At 46.1% G+C, this 25859-nt stretch overlaps 1 protein-coding gene across 1 annotated transcript in view; it reads right to left on the bottom strand.

The window, feature by feature from the left end:
- The window catches only part of Adam23 (ADAM metallopeptidase domain 23), a 145208-nt gene extending 120805 nt beyond the window's left edge, over positions 1–24403 (bottom strand). Inside the window, 3 exon segments of the mRNA XM_032901217.1 lie at positions 22613–22830; positions 24106–24273; positions 24276–24403. Of these exon segments, the coding sequence (XP_032757108.1) occupies positions 22613–22830; positions 24106–24273; positions 24276–24306 (417 nt within the window). The 5' untranslated portion in view covers positions 24307–24403.
- Between the last annotated feature and the right edge of the window lie 1456 nt (positions 24404–25859).

Genomic DNA, 25859 nt, shown 5'->3' with positions numbered 1-25859 from the left:
TATGAATTATGAACAAATCAATGAGACTTCAGGATACAAAACGGTTGTAGTAAAAGAACCTGAGGGGGCGAGGGGGCAGGTGAGGAGCACACTAATTGTTTATCAAATTTCAAATGATCAGCCCCAAAAAATGGATACATTCAAGTCTCATTTTATGAACTAAGCAGGATACACTTAGCTATAACAGACACACAGACATACCAATAATTAAAGATAAAAAAGGCCCATGAATTTGAAAGATAGCGAGGTGGGGATGGCACACAGGAGAGGCTGGTGAGAAGAAAAGAAGGGGAAATTATGTCATTAACTACATTCTCAAAAAATAAAAACTTGTTGTAAAGAATCACTTGGGGAGTGGCTGCAGCCATGGCAGGAATACGTCAGAACACTGGATGCTCTGAGGAGAACTCGGGTTCCCAGCATCCACAGGACAGCTCGTAGCCACCTGTGACTCCAGTTCCAGGGCAGCCACTGACCTCTGCAGGCACCACGTGGTGTTCAGAGGGCAGACATGCAGACAAAACACTCAAACACATAAAATAAAAATAGGTAACGTTTTCTTAAGATCTGAGGAAAGAAATAAATTCAGCAGAAAATATGCTCTGCGGTGGAACTAGGATTTAAGTAAAAAGCTAAAAGTAAATGAGGGGGAAAAGCTACAAAAATCAACAGAAAGCAACTGTACTCAGAGGCTTAAAAATCAACATTTTCAAGCATGCTAGTGAAGTGCCACCTTGTCACCCAAGAGCTGGTATACACACTACAAAATTTGCTCCCGCAAAAAGAAAATCTTCAGCTCAAAAGCACGCTCTTCAGCGACCAGAAAATGTTAGCTCTGTACAAACCACGGAGGCCATGACCTCTGTGTAGATGTTACCTATTCTCAAGGAACGATGTTTACGTTCGCATTTTTGAAGGTATACCTTCGTAGTTTAGGAGTTACGCTATCGTTACTCTCAATGCTTCACCTTTGTCACCTACACTCAGACATGCACTGCCAGGGGCTTTGTGGATTCTCAAAGTCATCCTCATGGATTTTATTTCACCATCTATAGCTTCCATCTCAAAGACGGAAGTTGGGGAAATTAAGATAGATGTAATTTTCTCAAGGTCTTTTACTAAGTTAGTTTAGTCACCAAGGTTTGTACTGTGGGGCTGGTGAGATTTCTCAGTGGGAAAGTCTGAGTTCAACCTCCAAATCCACAGTGGAAGAACAGGGCCAAAAGTTGTCCTCTGGGGGTTGGGGATTTAGCTCAGTGGTAGAGCGCTTGCCTAGGAAGCGCAAGGCCCTGGGTTCGGTCCCCAGCTCCGGGAAAAAAAGAACCAAAAAAAAAAAAAATTGTCCTCTGATCTCTGATCTCCACTGGTCTGTGTGTCTGTCTTTCTCCCTCCCCACTTCTCTCTCTCTCTCTCTCTCTCTCTCTCTCTCTCTCTCTCTCTCTCTCTCTCTCTCTCCTCTTCTCTGTCTTACTCTCATTCTTTCTTGTTCTCCTCTTCTCTGTCTTACTCTCATTCTTTCCTCCCTGTCTTACTCTCATTCTCTCTTGTTCTCTCTCTCTCTCTCTCTCTCTCTCCTTCCCTCCTCCCTGTCTTACTCTCATTCTCTCTTGTTCTCTCTCTCTCTCTCTCTCTCTCTCTCCTTCCCTCCTCCCTGTCTTACTCTCATTCTCTCTTGTTCTCTCTCTCTCTCTCTCTCTCTCTCTCTCTCTCTCTCTCTGCGTGTGTGTGTGTGTGTGTGTGTGTGTGTGTGTATATATGTCTGTCTCTCTGTCTCTCTGTCTCTCGCTCGCTCACACTAATAACACAAAGTTTATATTCAGAAATCTAGGAGCAAAAACTCCTCCAGACAACTGTTCAAAGCTCTCCTTCCTGCATCCGTTCCCAGGGCTGATACTTAAGCCAGTATATGAAAGCAAAGGGAGTTTTTGTGAATATTTCTTTTCAAACCACAACGACTCAAGACAGTTAATAGTGCCAACAAATGAAAAAACAATTAGGTAATTTTTCAATTTTTTATGATTTTATTTCTAGTTATTTCAAGTGGTTTTTATTACCTGAGATAAGCAAATAACTACGTGGGGTGATATTTAGTTAGTAATGATTAGAGAGGGCGCAATGCTATCAATATTTGATAAACAGCAAGAAAACTATGTAGAAGACATGAATTTTCTAAAAGTAGGCTTAGAATAAACGCTACACTTTTTTCTTACACACACACACACAAAAGAAAAATAGCATTTAAATGAAGACTTCATAGCATATTCTTTTTCCCTTCTTTTTAAATGAACACTAAATTAGCCAGATCCCTACAAAGTCCAAAACTTAGAGACTCCATAGGAAAGTCCTGGTAGTCATGTGACTATGTTTCACTGACAGTCCCCTATTTCCTAGTTTATAGGTTTGCAGAGAGCTGAAAGTCTCTTCAGTGAGGAATGGGGTGGGTATATCCACCTCAGCCTCTACGCAGAGATGACCCCAGCACCTGATCTTCCGCATGAGACAGCTAAAAAACACCTCTTGACATCGTCAGTCTATCTGAGTCCAAACTACCCTTAGTTAAGAATCCCTATTTCCTATATGCAGGAGCTATGTGAATTTAGATTCTTCTGGATACACTGCCTTTACCCGGATTCCTTTAACCTTATCTTCAAAGTCTGTTTGCAACCATCAACAAAGCCCTCCAAATAAAACAGGAAGTGGCTGGGAAACAAAAAGACAACATTTGGGTTCTTTCCAACAGGTAGAGCAAGCCACCTGAGAAGCAGGATTTTTACATTTTTATACCCATAGAGATTCCTCTAAATTAAAGTACAGGTTTAAATCTGTCAAACGAGCTCACACACATCCTTCAAAAAATAATAAAGAAAGCACAACGCAACTGTGTGCACGGTCCAAAATTTCAATCTTTTGTAAAGGATGCTTAAAATTACTTTCTCTCCTCCCGGAATGACAGCTTCTTATTATCTTTGGAAATGTCATTTGGTGACTCAAAAGAAAACAACTGTAATTTAAACAGCTAGAAATGAAAGGGAACAGAGTTATAATGGAGCCTGCGCTCGGAGGTTACGAAGCTGTCTTTCCACAATTGAGGTAATATCCTCTCGGTGGATGAAACTCCACAGTCCCTAAATGTCATTTGTTTGATGATGCGCCCACATTTCCATCCCACTCCGACCTGTCCCTGACACCACAGCTAAGTCACTCACAGAGATGGCTAGCCATCTTCTGCATAGTGGGGGTGCCCTCTCCCCTTGCTTCTAAACTTCCTCCTAGGAAAAAAGCCCACCAGGACTTCCAGACTCCTGGGTTAGCTTCTTATGCCTGTTCTATTGAATGTCTATAAAAATTACAGCTACAAACAACACACATTGTTATCTAACACTCCTGGACATCAAAAGCCCAAATCAAAGTCTACAAACTGAAGCGGAGGTGTTGGTGACCATGGTTCCATCTGTAGAGCCGCAGAGGGAACCTATTTTCTTGGTTTCTGTAATCCCAAGAACCACCACACTCCTGGGCTCAAGGGTCCCTCCAAGCAAGCGCCTGCATCCACAGCCATATGCTCTTCAGTCAGTCTGCCCCGTATGGGCCTGGGCACTTGCATAAGGCCACTCAGATGACCCATATGCATCAGTCCACTCCACAACCCTCTGTTTAATTATCCCCACCAAATCTCCTTTGTCGTGGAAGGTGCCACATTCAGATTCTAGAGAGACAGGTGTGGGCAGCTCTGGGGAAGAGAGGATTCTACCCATCTCCACAGCGCCTCTCCTGTTCCAGTCCAATCACCGGAAAGCTGGGCGCTCCACCTCTAAATAGATCTACCTGTTCATCTCTCAGACCACACTCTTCTTTGCCCTGTATAGCTGTGAGCGATCCCCAAACGGTGTCCCTACATCCGCTCTTGCCCTACAATGATGCACCCTGAACAGGACTGCCAGATGACCTTTTTAAAATGTGAACCAGGCAATACTACCTTCTTTCCTTTAAAACATGTTAGCATGTTCCTAACATAATGAGAAAGAAATCCTAGCAAGACCTTTGTCCTCTGGCCCTTTCTTGACTTGAGCGAAGAACACAGCAGGAAATATGAAACACTTTTCCTCCACAAAATGTCTCTCTGTCCTTCACTATCAACCTTCCAAGGCCTTGCACGCTGAGCATGCACTCCTGGCAACCCATCATAGAGGGGTAATTTGTTCCAGCTGCTCTCCCTGGGTCTTCAAGTTTCTCTCTCTCTCTCTCTCTCTCTCTCTCTCTCTCTCTCTCTCTCTCTCTCTCTCTCTCTCTCTCTCTCTCCCTCTCCCTCCCCCTCCCTCCCCCTCTCTCCCTCTCCCTCTCTTCCTCTCTCTCCCTCTCTCCCTCTCTCCCTCTCTCTCCAGAAGCCAAAAACTGCAACCTGACACATAATTCTAAAACTAAATCCCGTCAAGATCATTTTAAGTGTATAATGCTTACTAAAATCACAAAAAAAAAGGAAAGAAAATGAAAATATGTCAGAAGTAAAAGTCGGGAGTTGGGGAAGAAAGGAGCACACTCTAGTGAAACACTTTCACCTTTCCTCGAGGCAGAGAAAAGATAATATCTTAGGCTGATGGGTATCTAAAAATAGGTCAGAGATAAATTATTAAATGTTATAAGAACTAAAAACAGAAATTCAACAGCCTTTGAAGAGTGCCAGGAAAGAGACTTGCTATTCACTCTGTGCCACTATGAACTCTGAATTCTTAGACCACAAGTAAAAGTAACCATGAATTTCACACAACATATTTATGTCGACTTCCCACACTGGAATGTATATCTGCTGTTAGGTTTTTACCTATCAGAACATTACTTTTCCCTGGAATCAAAGCATTAATCTTTGAAATTCTATCACCAGAAACCAAGACACAGAAATGTCTTGCTAAGGACTCCATGATACGTCGGGGGTGTAACATGATCCACGTGGCAGGGTTTCTATTTAAAACCACTCCTTAGCCTCTCCTCTGCTTTACTTTTCAAAGCCTCGTTTCTCTTTGAATCACTTTACACCTCTCATTCCTGAAGCCAGCTACTCCCCTCGCCCTCCTTGGTCCTACATGTTGCTGTGGGTCCACGCACAAGCACACTTCCTCCATGTTCTCTACCAATGTTTCTAAGCAAAATGTCTCACAGAACCTGCAGCTCACTGATTCACCTAGGCTAGCTGGCCAATGGCACTTGGGATCTACCCAGCTCCATGTCCCAAGCCCTAGGGTTACAGACACAAGCACCATAACCAGCTTTGCTTTTTTCCCCCAACTTCTTTTATTTATTGAACGTGTGAGTGCTCTGCTGCATATCTATCTGCCTGCCTGAAGAAGGCATCAGATCCCCCATAGGTGGTTGTAAGTCACCATGTGGTTGCTGGGAATTGAACTTAAGACCTCTGGAAGAGCAGCCAGTGCTCTTAACCACTGAGCCACCTCACAGCCCCAACCAGCATTCCTTTATGTGGGTTACCATAGATCTGAACTCAAGTCCTCAAGCTTGCATGGCAGACATTTTGCAGAAATGAGCCTTTACCTCACTCTACCTTTTTCCATTTTCAGATAAACATCCATAATCCGTTATTCCTATTCTTTGCCAAACACCCCAGTTTCATACGGCAGGTAGACCGCAAATAGAGCCAACCCTCTATGACAGACCCTTAACTTTACAGCACATATCCCTTTTTGGAGGACATTTCACAGAACTTCTGAACCGAAGTGTTGTATCGAATCAACTCTCCCGTGTCAGAATGAAATGGCACATAATAATTCAAGTGGCCGGATCCCACACATCTGTTCAGCAACCTCCCAGGTTTATCTAAAGTACAGTAAAGGATCCCAGAATCTAACTCAACCCTCTTGGGCTTAAAAATGACAAAATTTAAATCCTGACAAATAACTTATCCAAAATAACTAATCAATAACTACTAATCAATAACTCTTCCCATAGTCTGATATCGTTTTTAAAGAAATATGTGAGACAAAACACACAAAAATTAATACAACAAATATTATTATTATTGTTGTTGTTGTTGTTGTTGTTGCTGCTGTTGTTGTTTTTGAAATAACAAAGGCCCTATATCAAAACTCATAACTATAGGACACTGAATAGTAAAGACTAAGTTCAGGAAGAAATTTAAGATGCCAATTTATGCCACTTCTATTCAACACTGTAATGGAAGTCCTGGCCAAAGTTATTAAGCAAGAAAAAATAATGAAGGTATCCAAAGGCAGACATGAAAATCATCTGTCCACACATGACATGAACTCATAGACAGAAAACCCTACAGTCTACAGAAAGAAATCTAAGAATAGTAGATGAGTTCAGAAAATTTGCAGACTATAAAATCATGCTCAGAATTCAATGGGAAGGGTTGTATGTGTAGCTCGGTGGTGGAGTGCTTGCCTAGGGTGTGTGAGAGCTTGGGCTCAGTCCCCACCACGACAAAATAATGTCTGATTTCCACATATTGGCAATAAATAATCTGGAAATTAAATTAACCAAACATCAATTCACAATAAAATAAGGAAAAATAAACGCATTAAAGATTCAAAAGATGTATCTTCAAAACCACAAAACTAAATGAAAGAAATCTGAAGCCACAAATATATGGAAACCCATCAGGGTTCATGGATTTAAAAGCTCAACAGAAAAAAAACTGCAATGCTACTCTAAGCGATCAATAGAGCAGTCCAAGCCCAGAAATAGAAAAATCCATCCTAAAGTTTACAATGGAATTTCAAAGAACTCCGAACTAACGTGAGGAAGAACAGGCTGCAGGTATAGCTTCGTGATAAAGCATGGGACGCTCTTTAGTTCACCTGTCACCTACTGACTGAAACTTTCTACAGAGGTGTGATAACCAAAGTGTGGTTCTGGCAGGGAGAAGCAGGAAGACCAACAGAGTAGATTACAAAGCCTCGTGTGAAAAAGTCAGATGATCTTCAGCAAGGATACTAAGACAGTTTAAAGGAGAAAAGATGGTCTTTTCAATACATGGTACTAGGAAAACTGGATATCCACATGCAAGAAAGAAGGAAGGAAGGAAGGAAGGAAGGAGGGAGGAGGGAGGGGGAGGAAGGAGGGAGGGGAGGGAGGGGAGGGGGAGGAGGGAGGGGAGGAAGGAGGGGAGGAGGGGAGGGAGGAGGGGGGGGAGGGGGGAGGGGAGGGAGGAGGGGAGGAGGGAGGGGAGGGGGGGAGGGAGGGAGGGAGGGAGGGAGGGGGGGAGGGGGAAGGGAGGGGGGGAGGAAGGAGGGAAGGAAGGAAGGGGGGAGGGAGGAGGGGAAGGAGGGAGGGGAGGGAGGGAGGGAGGGAGGAAGGGAGGAAGGAAGGGGAAGGGAGGGAGGAAGGAAGGGAGGGAGGAAGGGAGGAAGGAAGGGAGGAAGGAAGGGAGGAAGGAAGGAAGGGAGGGGAGGAAGGAAGGAGGGAGGAGGGAGGGAGGGGAGGGGAGGAGGGAAGGAGGGAGGAGGGAGGGGGGGAGGGAGGGGGGGAGGGAGGGAGGGAGGAAGGGAGGAGGGAAGAAGGGAGGGACGAAGGAAGGGAGGAAGGGAGGGAGGGAGGAAAGAGGGGAGGGAAGAAGGGAGGGAGGAAGGGAGGAAGGAAGGGAGGGAGGAAGGAAGGAGGGGAGGGAGGGAGGAGGGAGGAGGGAGGGAAGGAGGGAGGGAGGGGAGGGAGGGAGGGAGGAGGGAGGAGGAAGGAGGAAGGAGGGGAGGAAGGAAGGGAGGGAGGAAGGAAGGGAGGGAGGGAGGGAGGGAGGAAGGAAGGGAGGGAGGGGGGGGGGGGGGGAGGAGGGAGGGAGGGGGAGGGGGGGGGGGAGGGAAGGAGGGAGGGGAGGAGGAGGGAGAGGGAGGGAAGGAGGGGGGGAGGGGGAGGGGGGAAAGGAGGGGAGGGAGGGAAAGGAGGAGGAAGGAAGGAAGGGAGGGAGGGAGGGAAGGAAGGAAGGGAGGGAGGAAGGAAGGGAGGGGGAGGAAGGAAGGGAGAGAGGGAGGGAGGGAGGAAGGAAGGGAGGAAGGGAGGAGGGGGAGGGAGGGAGGGAGGAAGGGAGGGAGGAAGGAGGGAGGAAGGGAGGGAAGGGAGGGAGGGAGGAAGGGAGGGAGGGAGGGAAGGAAGGAAGGGAGGAAGGAAGGAAGGAGGGAAGGAAGGGAGGGAGGAAGGAAGGAAGGAAGGAAGGAGGAAGGAAGGAAGGGAGGGAGGGAGGAAGGAAGGGAGGGAGGGAGGGGGAGGGAGGGAGGGAAGGAGGGAAGGGAGGAAGGAGGGAAGGGAGGAAGGAAGGGAGGAGGAGGGAGGAGGGAGGGAGGGGGGGGGAGGGGTGAGGGAGGAGAAGGGAGGAGGGGAGGGGGGGGGGGGAGGGGGGGGGGGGGGGGGGGGGAGGGGGGGGGGGAGGGAGGGAGGGGGGAAGGGAGGGGAAGGAAGGAAGGGAGGAAGGAAGGGAGGAAGGAAGGAAGGGAGGAAGGAAGGGAGGGAGGAAGGAAGGGAGGAAGGAAGGGAGGGAGGAAGGAAGGAAGGAGGAGGAAGGGAGGAAGGAAGGAAGGAGGAAGGAAGGGAGGAAGGAAGGGAGGGAGGAAGGAAGGAAGGAAGGGGAAGGAAGGAAGGAAGGAAGGAAGGAAGGAAGGGAGGAAGGAAGGAAGGGAGGAAGGAAGGAAAATTGGAATCTGATGTCACCTGATCTGGAAAAGTTCAATAAGACTTGTAACACAGGACTTGGTGATGATTTCGTGAATATGACACTAAAAGCATGGGCATTAAGAGAAAAACTAAATGAGACATCATTAAAGAAAAAAAACGATAAACGTTTGTACATTAAACATCACTGTCAGCCTGACAGCACAGGTCCATAACCCCAGCTACAGGCAAGAGGCCAAGCAAGGTAGGGAGGCCAACCTGGGCTACAGAGTAAGTTCAGGGGGAACTGGGCAACTTACTGTCTTGTCTTGAAATAGAAAGGAGAAAGAGAGACGGTAGAACCCTTGCCTATTATGCCAGCGTCCATCCCCAGGGAGAATGTTAACAGAATGAAAGTCTGCATAGAATGAGAAAACATTGCAAGTCAAGAGATTGGAGATTTATACTCAGAATGTGTGAAGAATCTCTAACAGCTCAACAACAGAAAACAAACAGGAAGGGGGAAAAGACTGAATAGGCAACTTCTCCAGAGAAAATACATTTGTCACCAATGAGATTATCAAAACAGTATTCAACCTTAGCAACACTGAGGCAATAAAATCAAAGCCATGAGGACGTATCGCTTGACACCTCTGAGGATCATCAAAATTAAGAAGCGAAGATAGCATATATTAGCAAGGATATACAGTCCTGGTGTGAATGTAACACAGGGTCTTTGCTATAAAACAATTATACATTGATTTGTCTTCTCTTCTGTGCCCGGGAAGCCCAAAAGTTGCGTAACAGCTATTTCCATAAGAGCCCTACCCCAAAATCCTGTGAAGACTCCTGTCCTCACTATAGAGTTTCCCAGTTTTGGCCCTAGATACCAAGAAGTAAGAAAGTGCCCCTTTCTATGAAACTGAAAATCATCATCATCACTGCAACACAGAAGTGCCCCTCCCTTGGCTGAATCCAGAAGCATCAACTTTTCCTGTGTTAAGAAAATAGTCCGGACAAGTTTCTGACCCATACAGGCATTTCTGGATAGAGACCAATGCCCTTAATGTATCACAATGTCAGCGAATGTACTGAAATGACGTGTTTGTCTTCTATTGCTAACATTTTTTTAAAAAAAAAATCTCACTTTAATTGTAATGGTCTAGGATTTTAAGCTAGGAAAATAAAAAACTTTTTTATTAAAACGTGAATTAATCAAAGTGCATAGGCTAGCTATTTTAGTATACATTTTAATTTTTTAATTTACACAGAATTAAATTAAGTTGAATTCATTTCTGTGGGAAAATGAATTCTATAAAGTATAGCTTATTGTATTTCAAATCACCAGAAAAACTAGTATTTAAATCGTATTCATTTTTCTCAATTATACGTTCAAAGATGTAAACATGGAGAGGTCTTATCTCTATCTAACTGTAAGAGTAACAGCCTAATTTTCTTCAGTGACCACGGCTTTATGATTAGAAGGGCGGAAACTCTTCTGAGAAGATGAGAAGTTCTTCTCAGATTTGTTTTAGCTGAATAATCCAAGTAGGAATTTAGCAGGATCATTTTGCCTGGTGCATGCAGAAATGACAAGAGTGGGGAGGAGAGCGGGGACAAGAACAGAAAAGGAGCTGCCAGAACAATGTAAGTGAGAGATGATGGCGCATTAAACTGGCTGGGTAGCCGCAGAGAGAAGTGATCAGCTTCAGAATGGACAATGAGGCTGAGGACTTGAAGTGAGGCTGGAGGAGAAAGAGTGGGAGAAGGCTCTTAGCCGGAGCAGCTATCTGGAAGATGATGTTCCCATTACCCACATGGGAAGAACATGGGAGGGGCAGGCTGGGATAGGAGATGCTAGAATTAAAAGTTCTATTTTGAACAGCCTGGGCTGTCTATCACACGTCAAAACAGAAACAAAAGGATAACAGGCTTCAGAACTATGGCGAGAATAGCCTTCTAGGAAAGGTCCAAGACTCTCAGACACCACACAGCGAGCAGGTGTTTCCTAACAGTGAGTCAGGTTAGGTCACAAACGTTTAACATATTAGCGTGTAGAAACATCCTAGGGGAATCCACAAACTTTGGAAAACTAAAACGAAAAGACAAACTTAAAATCTCTGGTAGGCAGATTTTCAGGTTTTAGTTATGCACTAAGAATTTATTTTTATAGAAATAGAGGGCAGATTTAGAGGTAATTATGAAAAGAACGTGAGAAGGAAGAGAGTTTATAAATATACTGCTTGAGCGATGGTATTAAATGCTTCAGTAGGTCTTGAAAGGAATGAACGCCACTCAAATAAAAGAATAAATAAAATGAAAACTATATATTAGATTAATTATAATGGAAAGGAGTAACAATTAACCATTTCTGAAAACAATTTTACACACCATTAGGAAACAAAAAAAAACCCAATCCAATGGCATCATTTGGATGTCCCACTGCTTGTGAAGGGGACAAGCGATGGCGTTCACACACAGCCCAACAGAGATGAATGAGGCTAACTGTTGTATGAACATTCTGCAGAGATGAAAGGCCAGTGTGTCACACAGGACGGCCTACAGCGATCAGCAAAGTAATTAGTGCGAACTCACCACAAAGCTATCATTTATAAGCACTGGAGAATCAGTGTGCCAGCCCTTGTGGCAAACCTGCACACAGATTTTACCTGCAGACCACGGCCTGTTCAGCTGTATCCCAGTGTGAAAATGAAAGCGAGCTGTGTATCTGACTCTTGTCCCGTTGGGTTCTTTCTAGTTGGGAGACGTAGATACATTCTATCTGCCATGGCCTCATCCTTTCTAGATTTCATTTCCAAGCCAGAGAACTTTCAATGGCAAATCAATGTTTTTCTTGGGTTTGGCCTCATTAGAATCACTGATGGGAGGGAAGAGAGGTGAGTAAGTTTGCTAAGTGGGACAGTTCTTGGTAAAACGATCTTAAGGTCTGTGTTATTCAGAGCCCTCAAGGGGGAGGGAAGAGGTGCACCCTGGGACAGGGGACATAGCTCAGCAGCTCGAGCACTGACTAGCCTGTCACACACAGACCTTGGGTTTCATTCCCACACTGCCAAGAAAGGAAAGAAAGGTTCACCTTACAACTCACTAAAATGCCTACTTCCCAAATGTCCTGGTTATCCACAAAGGTTTAGAGAAATCAACTCTAGCTGTCAGCATGGCTCAGCCAGGGCCACAGATAATTAATTCATCAGGCGTCAGGCACACCTTTCTGTAGTCACCCTTTCTCAGGATCCCACCACCAGCTTCCCGAGAGCTGACATGAGTCTGTGCCCACAAACCTGGTTCGACCTGTCTGCCTTCTTCCATCGAACATGGATCAAACAACTCATCTTCAGCTCAAACCTAGAGGACTGAAAGCCCTCAACCACTCATGCCTCAGCAGCAACACGGGGAGCAGGAGCAGACAAGATTTTCTGATGCTCTGAACAAGCCCTCTTCATGGGGCTCTGACACACACACAGGAAGATGACCTAGGAGAAGAAGGACCCTTCAGCTCATGCTTTCTGAGGTTTCTGCCCATAGTCAGCTGGCTCCGCAGGGGCAGGTGGCAAACCACCACGCACTTCCTGGTGGCCCAGAAACAGCGGGGTGGAAGACAGCCCCGAGGATCTACTTCCCCCAGCAGGCCCCACCTCCTAACGTGTCCATCATCCTAAAATAGTAACACCAGCTGGAGATTAAGCCATGAACCCACTAGCCTGTGGGGGCATTTCATATTCAAACCACGACAATGGGCAAACCTTTCATAATCACATATGTGCCACAAACAAACACATATACCAGGTCATTAAATGGCCCTTTCCTTGCTTTGAGTTGAAATACGGTCTTCATTTGGAGTCCCTGGCTAGGCCTCATTCCGTGTGTTGACAAACGTGCTAAATTGGGAGTTCTGTCTCCTTTTTTTTTCCCCTTGGCTACTAAAAAGAAAAATGAAATAAAATAAAGGGTGGCTTTACCAATTCTTGTTAAATCAGCTTGTTTCAGACGCCCACCTCTTTAAGCTGTGAGCTCCTATAAAGTATACAAGAATACTTTTCCAAGAAAAGAAGTTACTCCTAAAATGAGTCAAATGTCTGACATATACTTTGGAAATACCAAACACAGCTCTACCCACCCCACCCTCCACAAGGAAGGAAAATCTGACAGAAGGAAAAATAAGGTTAAAGGCAAATAAGGAAAGATGACAGACAATGGGACACACCTGCAATGCCAGTATTGGCCCACATGAGGCAAGAGTCGCTTACGTCTGAGGCTAGCTGGGGCTACATTGTGAGTTCGAGGCTAGCCTGAGTTTCACAGTATAAACTTGTCTCACAAATTTAAAAAAAAAAAAAGAAAGAGGAAAGGAAAGAAAAGGGAAGGGAAGGGAAGGGAAGGGAAGGGAAGGAAAGGAAAGGAAAGGAAAGGAAAGGAAAGGAAAGGAAAGGAAAGGAAAGGAAAGGAAAGGAAAGGAGAGGAGGAAGTTGGGAGAGGGAGGGAGATAAAGACCAACAAAGCCCCTCAATGCAAGGAAATGCTGACGGCAGTAGGAGGGGGCATAGCTCATGGGACTTTTGATCAAGAAGACAAGTGCCTGAGCTACAGAGAGGGATGGCTCAGTGGTCAAGAGCACGAACCACCCTTCTGAGTTCACACTGCCAATGCCAGGTAGCTCACAGTCTGTAACTCCAGCTCCAGGGCACAGCACTCCCTCTTTTGGTGACTATGGGTACTGCACTCACGTGCCCACACAACGATTTAAAAAAAAAAATAGGTGAGCACTTTGAAAACAATTTTTAAACAAACACTTTTTAAAATGTTTTTATCTCAAAGGCAAGACAAGCTCTCTCGATGCCCCGCCCAAGGAAGGGTAATAAAAGAGCAGGAAACCGGAAGTCCGGAGATCAAGGTTCCCATCTAGAGCCGAGAAGTGATAACCATCTCAGGAGTTTTGCCACGAGGACTGTGGGGGAGGTATGACGGTGCCTCCAGAAAACAACGAAGTGCGATACAAAAGCTACAGACTGTGTTTGTCGCTGCAAAGCGTTGGCGAGTTGAGCCGCAAGTTAATTTAATGTGTTCTACTTCACTGAAGAAGTGAAGAGCCGGGAGACAGGTGAGGGAAAGACTTGTCTACGCTCGGCTTGATTTACAGCGCTGGTGGAGCCCATCCACAGTGCTGCTTTCGTACGCACTGGCAGCCCTGTGACACAAGACAGCACAAAACACCCAATTAAGCGAGCCAGACTGCAACTTGCCACGGGAGTTTTTACATGTCCACACTGAAGGAAAGCAAGCTCCAGGGAGATCCTGGAACTCAGCAGACACTCCAAAGAATCGAGCAGGTGCCTCTCTTGTTCCTTGTTTATCCGTCTCTCTAAAGTTCCTCTCTAGAGATAGAAGAAATCAGACCCAAAGCCTTGACAATACCAGGCAAGCACTCTATAGCTGCCCTACACGTTCGGCCCTCTCAGAGGGGTGTGGTTTGCTTTTATCTTGTTTCGGGTGTTTTTTGTTCCTGTTGTTGTTTTGCTCTGTTTTGTTTTGGGGGTTGTTTGTTTTTGGTGATCAGCATCTGCCCACGCACAGCTCAGACTACTCCTAAATGTGTCTTTAACCCCACCCAGCAGAAGGAGGAAGCCCAGGAGTAAAGGATCTCCAGACTGCCACTATCCACCTACGATCTAAAGCTGGATCAGACCAGTCCCTCAACAGGACACTGCCACAGAGTCTTAGTAAGAGGTAAAGGCCAATCCCCCTCTGTGGAATGGAAGACTTAAGCCCTAGAGTGATATGGTGCTGGCCTGTTCATACTTCTCCGCAGCAGCCTACAGGCTTACCTGCTCTCCAACCTGGCTACCATGTGGGAGGATCTGCTCGAAGTCCCATGCTTCTCACTTCAAACCCTTAGAAAACACTTACTGAATGAGCTGGGTTGTTTCTCGGGATCATTTCTCCAAGTAAAATATGATAATTAGATAAATCCCTTCTATAATAGGGTTTCTAGCATTAAACTCTCTTTAAGTTGTACTATATATACATAAATTCTTAGCACAGAGATTCCCTGGGAACACTGCAAAACCCAGACTTTAGCTGAGTGTCCACTAAATTTTGCTAAAGTTCCTAAAGGGTAACCTTCACTCATTGAGAACTGAGTACTTTGGGTAAATAACACTTGATAATTACGTATTGTATGCTTTGTGTACGTTCTAGAAAGGAAAATAATTTATCCTGAAAACTCAAACCTTAGGAGCAGCTAATTAATTATTCAGGTCTTTAAAAATGGATATGGCGAGACCCTCTGAGCTAAGTAGGAATTGAATGGAAATTGGGCATTAAAGCCTCAGGACACAGTGATGGATTCACTTCTTTCCTTGGAGCACAAGGGTTTTCTGAAAGTAACCTCATAGTTTGCATAGACTCGGATGAAATCATGGCCACAGACTTTCCCCACACGTGGACTGACCCTTGGACAAACAGACCCAGAAGAATGCTGGAGGAGAAAGATCACAGCGGCTCTGTGGGGTGAGAGGAAAGCAGGGGTGTACAGCCTGTGCTCCGCCCGAGGGAAACTTATCTAGCTAAAGTTATGCTTGTTGCATGCGGAGAAAGGGAGTCACGCGATGAAGTAAGCGTTTCCGTAAGATTAATCTGTCAGCTGTGGGACTGATGGATTGACAGAGAATGGGACAAGAGGCGGTGACAAGAGCACAATGCAGGAGAGAGGAGGGGGTGGATTCAAGGAGAAGCATCAAGACTTGGCAAGTGACTATTTATAGGCAGGAAATGAGGGAAAGAAGAGTCAAAGATGACTCCCCAAGTTCACTCTTCCATGCTGAGACACAGCAGTCCCAGTGAGAAAAACAGGGACGTGAGGACAGCTCTCTCCTGGAAACATCACTATTGTACACTGACTGAAGCCACTAGACCTGGGCAATGCCACCAGACAAAGGGTTCTGGCCTATTTTTTGACTGGCAGAAAAAAGGGCAGTGGGGCTAACCCCAAGAAGTAAAGGCGAGATGATACCAGCAGTTATAGAGTTGGCAAGAATGAAGAAGGCCCTGAGCGGGAAGCATTGTTCAGGACACAGTGAGGCCAGACTTGAACGGCATGGCTCGGCTGTGAGCTATCCAAATTGATTTTTTAAAATCTGGTCTAGGGGGTTGGGGATTTAGCTCAGTGGTAGAGCGCTTGACTAGCAAGCACAAGGCCCTGGGTTCGGTCCTCAGCTCCGGGGGGAAAAACAAAAAAAACAAAAAAAACAAAAAACTGGTCTAGACCTGATAGATAGGAAAAAAATCAAAGACAATGATCTAAATACCCAAAGGCACCAAGAAAGCAAAAGAAAGAAAGAAAGAAAGAAAGAAAGAAAGAAAGAAAGAAAGAAAGGAAGGAAGGAAGGAAGGAAGGAAGGAAGGAAGGAAGAAAGAAAGAGAGAGACAGACAGCAGAGGCAGGAGAATGCTTCAGTCTGTGGTCTGTTGCTGTAAGTGAATACTGCAGACTAGATGACTTAGGGGGAAAGGTGCATGTATCTCGTGATGCTGGAGGATGCAAAGCCCCCGATCATGGCACACGCATGTGCAGAAGACCTTCCTGATGCAGCATGACCAGGCTGAGCATCCCGGGGCAAACTGAACGTTCTAGCCAGAGTCTCTCTTGCTCTTCATTTAAAGCTATCGATGCCATCAGGGAGCCCCTCCCATCATGACATCCTCCAATCCTACTAACTTCCCGAGGACTCCACCACCACATACCACTAATGTATGAGTTTGAGAACAGCACAGGTTCAAAGTACAATGTAAGGAAAGTAGGATTGGGGCCCAGCCCAGCTCTTCTCTCTGCTTTCCTTGAGCAAAGGTTGCTCCCTCCTCTGCCTGTCTACCACCTTCTGTCCCAACAGCTAGTAATGGCACAGACAGGAATGGCACACCATGGCACCTCGATTCTGACTCCACCAGGAGAGAGTGGAGGCTAAGCGCTGCTGTCTTTCTCCAGCCTTTTCTCCTAACCTTATCTAAAGCAGGAGCTAGACTTGTCGCAGGAGTCTAGGCCCACTCTGCCCTTCAAAGAAGACCACCGTTCTGTACCATGTTCTGCTATTTTATCTTCTCCCAGCACTTGTTAAGGCTTCTAATAATGGGCTGGTGTTGTTAGTATGCTTGTCTGTGCCCCTCCCCCAAACCTCCTTCAGAAGGTAAGCGCTCTGTGAGCCACAGGATTGGTGTTCAAAACCATGCTCATTTCCTGAGCCCCCTCCTATGACTCACCCTGTGACATGGGATAAATCAAATCCCTGCATCTGTCTCCTATCTGTACAGCCTCCCACTTCTTTTGATGCTCTCTCTCTCTCTCTCTCTCTCTCTCTCTCTCTCTCTCTATCTCTATCTCTATCTCTATCTCTATCTCTCTATCTCCACCAAGGGCTCTGCCCAGGAAAGAGGTAGATTCAAACTCTGGCTCTGGCTGCAGCTTCCTGGCTATTAGTCCTGTCTGAAGACACCGACGATAAGCCTCAATGGCTGCATCTAAAATAAACCCTGGTCACTAGATTCCTGAGGAAGTATGGAGGGCTTTTTTTCTCACTAGCCATACCCCCATCCCTGGTCCCTCAATGTACTGTATTCATCCTTCTCCTTACTCACAAACAACAGGTCATCTGAAATGCCTAAGAGCAAAACTTCCAATGAAGCAGGAGGCCAGTATATAGGTGTTTTTGCAAGTTTAAACAGTATAAACATATGTTTAGCGACTTACACAATGCCAAAACTCAAGACTAAAATTACCGCTCCTGATGATCCAAAACTATCTAGAAGGATTTGTAGGCTATCACTTTTTAATTTCAGTGTGATTATAGCATTAAGACGTATGGAAATCACTAAGTTCTTTCTATATCATTTCTTATATATGGATGTTCCATGTCCTGCAATAATGAGACTTCCTCTTAATAAATAAGAGTCATAAAAACATATATTCCAGCCTTCTAAAAATGCGTAAGAACCTCTTGTAGGAAAAATCCTTGGGACTCCCTTATCCCATACTGCTCTTTCTATTGTCCCATAATAAGGAAGATGGAGATTCTGACTTCTACAAAATCAAGAACTGAGGAATAGCCCTGCCCTGAAGTAAACTCAGAAGCATAATCACTATGGTCCAAATTCACTTACGGCTGACCTTCGTGGTCACTGATTCAGCACACATGAGTCTCTGGATTCAACTCCCAGCACCAAAAAGAAAGAAACTGACTTTACCAAACTCTCCCTTTTCTCTCTTTAACCTGAAATTGTGGGGAGTAAGGAGTTGCCTGTTTACCTAAAAGTCAACTGTGACAAGAGGTAATTTGTTTGGGTGACTCCAATGATATCTGGGTCACCTTCCCCTGACCCTAAACTGTGCCTCATGTCCCTCTCCCATTCCTTCCCAAGCAGACCAAAGACCACACAAAAGACAAGTAAATTTTGATCAACATTCTTGGGAAAAGACTTCCGAGCATCATCCTAAGGGGAGTGAATGAATGAGGAGTGAATGGGTCTAATTGTTTCTCCTGCCATTCATGTCTATTCTCCATTTTATTCATAATACGGCATCGGTGAGACATTGTTACGTCTAATAATCCACGGCACATAGAGTCATAACTTGATAACAAACTGACATCAGAAAGTGCAAAGACCATCTTCCATCTCCATTCTCACTCAACGCTCAACACAACACTGCTGATGCCAGTTGGCCGGGCCTTCTTTCCCACACACCAAGCAATCTGAGGATTCTTCACGATGAACAAGCCAGGTCCTCTAACTCAATTTCATCCAGACAGGACCCATCTGAAGATAGCGTTAGATCTCACAGGTTGAAGGTTGTTCCCACAAGACTTCAACTGCCAATCACAAGCTCCAAGCTAGGGTCTGAGCTGATGACAAGCAGGCTACGTACATCAGGCCTCTCAACACCCCCTCAGAGTTAACTGACTTGCTAAGAGCAGCTCGCTGAATTTACTAGTTGCTATAAAGGACATTACGGAAGAGACAGATTACACAGCCAGGTGAAAGAGATGCACAAGGCCAGGAATGGGAGAAAGGTGTGAGTTCCTGGGCCTATCCCACACCCAGAATCTGATCCCTTTGGATCAGAAGCTTAGGGAAGCTTCATTTCATAAGTGCGGTTGATCGTGCTACTAGACATTGCTGATCAACTAAATCTTAAGGTCCTCTCCGGATGGACGAGGCTGAAAGTCCCAACCCTTCAATCACCCCATCTTTCTACTGACTAGAATGCATTGTCACATTAGCCCATGCAAGAGCCTCTCATCGCTCTCATGATTTCAAGATTCTGAGTGACAGAAAATGGGATGACACCAAATATATATTTTCCAGTATCCCACAAAATGAAAATTCTTCATTAGCATGCCCTGATACTACTATGTAATAGTAAACTGACATCTTAGGTAATAAAGAGATTGTTATAACAAACTATCAGATAACAAGATTGCCTATCAAGAAATCTTAATTTGGGAAAGCCAAAAGGAAAAGGAAAAACTAAGGTATCTATTCATTCCCTGCCCACTCTAGACTGGCTTAGTTTATGCCTCATGTGCTGACACAGCTATAAGTGCTCACTTCTCTCAAAAATGGAGCCATTTGGACAATTGTTTCTTCAACATCACTCTATGTAGAAATTGAAATGATTCCTGTTCTCATTCACTTCCAATTGATGACCAAAGCAACTTGGGGAAATAAAGGGATTATTTGACTCACACATGCCAGGTCATGAACTATCACTGAAAGAAGTCAGAGTAGGAGCTCAAGGCAGGAACCTAGAGACAGGAACTGAGGTAGAGACCATGGAGAAGTGCTACTTACTGGTTCTTTTCCCATGACTTGCTCTGCCTGCTTTCTCATACAATCCAGGACCATCAGCCCAAGGTAACACTGACCAAAGGAAATGGGACCTCCCACATCAATCCTTTATCAAGAAAGTGTCCACAAGATTTGTTCGCAGGCCATCTGATTAAGGCCATCATTTTCTCAACTGAGATTTCCTCTGCCCAAATGATCCTAGTTTGTGTCAAATTGACAGATCAGAAAAGAAAAGAAGAGGAGGAAGAGGAGGAGGAGGAAAAGGAAGAGGAGGAGGAGGGAGAGGCGGAGGAGGAGGTGGAGGAGGAGGAGGAGGAGGAGGAGAAGAAGAAGAAGAAGAAGAAGAAGAAGAAGAAGAAGAAGAAGAAGAAGAAGAAGAAGAAGAAGAAGAAGAAGAAGAAGAAGAACTAACCTGCAAAATTAAAGAAAGGCTAAAGCCTTCAAAACCAACACCATATACAGAGGTGCACCACACATCCAGCTTTCGAACTCCCCCTTTATGAAAGAGTTAATAAGCATTTTAACTTTCATGACTGTTAAGTATGAAGGATGCATCCACGCACAAGATTATAAAACTTCTTCAGACAAAAATGTGGAGCGTGGCCTTGCAACCTAGATTTGGAAATGTCCCATTCCAAATCTGCCCCCAATCACAGGGATCCGTGAGAGAACCACAGTGAGTCAGCATTTCTAAGGCCTTCATTAAAATGTGCTTCCATGCAGCAGAATCAGAAAGCTCCAAGTACATAGATATTAAAATTGAAAGGTCTTTTTTTTTTCTTTTAAAAAAAAAGGAAGCAAGGATGGGGGAATTCTGTACTTTCTCATTGTAACTTCTGTAAAGCAGCTGAGCTGGCAAGTCTCTCCTCACTGCCAATAAGCAAGTCATCCTAAGGTCCAGTGGAAAACACGAAGCACATCCTACTGACCAGTCCACAGAAGCTTAAAAACACAGGGGAAAGGGAACTCAGAGACCACACAAGGAAAAGTCAGGGCGCCACCAAATCAAATAGGTACTATTAAAGTCGACCAGGCTCGCCTCAGGCTGTCTCCTGGAGAATAAATATGACTTTTTCATCTTTATGACCCCTGTCATCTCTTATCTGTGAACCTTTACCATACAGCTTTGCATATGAGAAATATACAACAGACGTTTATTGAATTAAGTTAATGAGAGAAGAAAAAGACTTTCAAATATCATTTCTTTCTAAACATTCTTTTCAAAAGTAGAAAAGAAGTCAGGCTACCAGTGTGGGGAGAGTCAAAAAACTTAAGTCGCTCCAACAGCAAGCCAGTGGTCCACAGGAGAAATCCACTCATCTACATAAGTGACAGGTAAAAAGGTCAACAGACCTTATTATCATAAAATTAAGACATATGCAGTGAATCACGCCTACAAAGCAGCCATCTAAGGCTAGACCATAGGACAAGCATTAGTCATAACATCCAACGCCTAAGTTAAAAAGAAGTTTCACTGAAATCTCTTCAGATCTCAGCTGTGAAGGGCTTAGACCTTCTTTAAAGAAGGCTTTGAGACAGCTTTGGGCTTCTTCCAGCATCCTGAACAAAGGCCCTGGAGTTTAAGAACTATAAACAAGAAACGAAACCCATCCCCGACTTAGCACAGGGATCACTCATGAGGGAAGCTAGCCAGTCCTCACTGCATGTTATTAAGGGGGCCTTGGTCATCTCATCCTAAAGACAGCATCCATTCCTTCTATCCTTAAGACATGAAGTATTAGTTATGCCACTGAGTTACAGAAAACATTCTGAAAGGCCTACTAGAGGAGAAACTCATAGTCTCAGCCATGGTGGGCAACACCCCCTTCAAAATCAAATACGAAGAAGGCTACCAAGGTTAACGGAGTTATTTAGTATAAAGGACGCTTTTTCTCAGAGACTTCACTCATTTTAAAAATAGTAACAATCAGGGGTTGGGGATTTAGCTCAGTGGTAGAGCGCTTGCCTAGCGAGTGCAAGGCCCTGGGTTCGGTCCCCAGCTCCGGAAAAAAAAAAAAAAAAAAGTAACAATCAACTGTTCAAACCTAATAGCCATTTTAAACCTTGAGAGGGGTCGCGCGAAGGCCTTATATACCTTTCTCCCCGTTTATGAAATGGGAAGAGTATGACAGGCCTTACCTCTGCTTTGGAAAACCAATCACACGCTGATGCAAACCACAGAAGCACTGTTAACTTCCGCATGTTTAACCAGCTCCTGCTCTTGCCAACCGAACAGGGACGGTTCAGAAGGAAATGTGTAACCTTATTATATCATAGAGTCAGACATGTGCCGTGAAATCACGCCCTCCAACAGAACAGCCTGTGTTCTGGGCCTAACAGAGGGCAAAGATTCCACTCCCTCACTGTGTAGACTTGCTTTGGATCCAAAATATCGTTGGTTCAAATAAGCCCCAGGAGCGGGGATTCTTTAAACTCTTGGGACATTAGATACTTTTGCCCTTGTTTGAGTATCTTTCTCAAGCTCCAGGCCACTCTCACAACCAACCTAAAAGTAAAGCAAATGTTCACCATCGATGCAAAGTGTCCTCGAGGATGATGTCAATCAAAACTGGTCAATTTCTTACATAAGTCATTGTTTTCTGGTCCTCGTGGTCTCTTGAAATCCCAAATTGTTTGCTGAAAACATGTCATAGTATTGTTTACCCCACTAAGGCCCAGTTAGAGAAATAAGGTAAACTCAAACGCAAGTTCTGCGTAGAAAGCCTGATGGGAAAAGTACAGCCACACTGCCTCTCAGAGAGGCCTTGTGTGCGCAGACTGCCAGGACTTTTTATTTCCTGGGAAGTAGATTCCTGCACTTTTACATAAAGGCTCTCAGAAAACAAGTCAGAACTGCAAACAAGTTCACTGGGTTGCTTAGTGCCAAGGTACCTGAGAGACACAGGGAGCCAGTTTGTCACAGGACATCTGAAAATGCTCAGTTTCCATTTTAGTCAAAGACACAAACAGTAAACCCCGTCCCGGTCGATCCCGAGTTAATCCCCTCTAGTTTATCTTCTACGATCATATTAATTGCTTACTTAATAAAATGCTGCACTAAAATTTGTGAAATCAGATCCTGGCAGAAAGTCAAATGGGAAGAGAACTCTTCCTGGCAGTGAGTTGGGCATACGCAGCCTCCTGCCTACCTTATTGTGTTTCTGTTGGTGTCTGGCCTTTGTGTCAAGAACATGATAAGGGCTTTCTGAGTCCTGGTTGATGTAATACACCAGTCTTGAGGGCAGTGTGATTTCTTTCTGCACTGCACTGCCGTAGCTGGTATTTCTGCTGCTATTCTGTTGCAATGTGCTGTCTTCATCTGCCAGAACTCCCGGGTTGTTTTCTGCAGTTTCATTCCAATGCAGAGCTGGGGGAGGGAGGGGGGAGGAAGCACAAATATACACAAACACACACATATACATCCAGTAAATATGCAAGCTCTAGAATGCATCTGTCCGTTGATTACATTAGCGAAGTTTTCTATTGCTAAGAAGTTAGGAAGTGGAGACACCAAAAGAGAAGTTACTGTAACAGTGGTTTGGCCTGGATAGGTGGGTAACCAGGGAAGCTTATACAATCACATACTGTACTCATGTGTACCTTTTACATCCCCTCTTAGATCTGAACGTCTGGACTGTGAGGGGGCAGAGGGCAGAATGGGCTTAAAGAAGAGTCAGCAAGTAACATGCTCAAGGGTCGTGACCCTCATCCCCTCCCCCTTCAGAGGATGCAGCAGCTCAACTGTACACATCTTAACATCACTCCATCTGAAAGCTAAGAACACTCTTAACTTGGTGCTGAATTCATAGACACTGAATGTAAAGTGATTCTTTCAAATATATGTGTATGGATGCGTGCATATGTGCGCGTGTATGTGTGTATACATAATATATACATATACATATGTATATATATATATATGAATGAGTGATTCCTCCTTCTTTCTAACTTTGAGTTGTGCAAAAAAAAAAAAAAACTGTTTTGCCATAAAGGGGCTATAGATGCTGGCAACTTTCCAATTTCTTTCTCTTTACTGCCAAGGCCAGCTTTCTGCTTTCAGTGACTTCCAATCACCAGTGTGCTCAACATTGTATTATTCTGATTGCTCATTATGACAAGCACTTTGGGAAAACACAGCCAAAGGTCATGCGCAAAGAGTGTCTTGGAGACTTCCATTCTCTGGTCCCCAAAGTATGCCTCTCTCACCTTAATTCCAAGAGCAGGGTCTAAACCTGGGTGGAGAATTTGAGGGACCAAGCATTTGCCACTATTATTGCACTCCCCCACCCCTCCGCATTCATATGAAGGTTCCCCAAGGCAAGAAGCAACTTGCTAGCTCACTGCATCTTCCTGTCACTGGAAGTTACATAGAGAGCGCTAAAGGACTCAGGAGCCACCAAATACCTCTGGGTGGAACCCACAGTCACTAGAATGGGTCTTTAGTGAATGCAACAGAAACAGACTTCCAAAAGTGAACTAGCATGAACCTGGGCTTGGAACGGACAAGGGTGGAGAGGTCGACAGGGAGGCGCTCGAAGGCCAGGCTGGGGACCCACACGTCCGGGGTACACGCACCTGCGTGCCCTTCTCCTCCCCAGGGCCCCGCGGGGAAGGCAACGCAAAGGGCACCGGCCATACCCACCGCTGGGCGCAGCGGCCCCCGGGGCACGGGGCCGGGACGAGGCGGCGAGCGCAGGCAGCAGGAGAAGGACGAGGAGCAGGCGGCAGGGCGGCGCGCGGGCCGGCACCGGGCCGGCGGGGCAGCGGCCGGGGCCGCGGGAGGCGCCGGGCAGGCTGCAGCCCGTCAGGGCGGCCGCCGGGAGCTGCTGCCGGGCGGCTTCATGGCTCATCGCTCCCGGGCGCCGGTCCGAGTGACCCGCGAGAGCGCCGGGCTGGGCTGCGGGGCGGCTGCGGGCGGAGCCGGTCACGCCGGCTGGGCGCGCATGCTGCGGCCGCGGGCAGGGGTCAGGGGTTGGGGTCTCGGGGACGGCGGCGCGCCCTCCTCGACTCTTTCCGCCTTTCGGGGAACGGCCCGCAGAGGGGGTCCCCGCCGCTCCGCCAACTTGGAGCCTCCCCCAGCGGCTGCACCCTCCCAGTAGCGGGCGCGGCCGCACCAGTGACTGCGGGGGTTGCTGCCGGGCCTGAGGATGCTGAGGAGGCGCGCGCGGGAGCGAGCGGCGCGGGGACGCGCGGCGCGGGCGCGAAAGTCGGGGACGCGCAGCGCGGTACTGCACCCCACCCTCCGGGAGCGCGCCCGAACGGGGTTTCGGGTGCGGACGCTGATGCTCTTGCAGATGCTGATGCTGTAGCCTGCATGGGCCGCGCTGCGCATGCTCGACTGAGGGAGCCCCGGGGAGGTGTGGGGAGAGGGGGGTGCAGAGTGATGCAGCATCCCAGGCAGCATCAAAAGAGATGGTGGCACCTCCAAAGATGGGGATAAGAGAGAAAGAAGTTTGCAGTCAGGGATGACCCTGAAGAGAAAAGTGCAGGGGTTTTCAGGCCTGATCTGGCAACAACTTGCCAAGAAAAGCAGCCCATCCTCAACACCCTCTCCTATACCAAACCTTTCTAGCTAGCGCAGGGAAAACTGAGACTATGCATTTTCCTTCTCAAATCTTTATTTATTTCCTTCCTTCAAATAAATATGAAGGGCTGCAGCCAGAGAAGTAAAAATAGCTGTGTTCCTCATAGCAGCGAGTGGGATGACAGTGGGAAGCACTGTGGTGCATCCGCAGGCTGGCGTCTGTGGGCACCGAGCCACTGGGATCCCCTTGCAGGGTCGTGGGTCCTCCTTCCTTGTGCCCATAGGGCTTTGAAGAAAGCTAAAATCAGAAAGTGTGACGGACCATATTCTGGAATAGAAGAAATACAGAGATTAGAAAGCAACCGTGGCAGCTATCTTGGGAAATCTATCGTTTGTCAACCAGCCTTGGGGGTGGGCAGGCATTTCTGAGAACACACTTCTATTTTTGAGATCCAGTCGTATCTTGTGCAGAGGAAGGGGGTATTTTCGTTCAGTGCTGTCAGTTCCCTGTTTTGGGTGGGTTAGCAGCCGCTGCTAATTCTGGTGGTTCCAAATTAGGATTTGAGGCCCATTTTCACCACCTGGACTCTGGTGACACCAACATAACTTATTCGATCTCCCAAGGATAGTCTGAGTAATAACAATAGTGTCTTACTCCATTATTGATATTTAAAATAGAGCTAAGGATTATCTACTTGGAGAAGGCCAGGGAGGGTTCAAGAAGTGAACCCACCCTCAATGCCCACACCACCTATACTTACATCACCATCCCTGTCAAGGCTGTTAGCCACCTTCTCTACCTGAGCTTCACCAAAAAAAACTTCTAGAGACAGACAAAGATGACAGGCCTGCACACAGACCTCGGACAGCAG

Source organism: Rattus rattus, chromosome 4 (genome assembly GCF_011064425.1).
Source record: "Rattus rattus isolate New Zealand chromosome 4, Rrattus_CSIRO_v1, whole genome shotgun sequence".
NCBI lineage: Eukaryota > Metazoa > Chordata > Mammalia > Rodentia > Muridae > Rattus > Rattus rattus.
The sequence above is the reverse complement of the archived record's forward strand: the minus strand, read 5'-3'. Positions and strand labels throughout refer to the sequence as shown.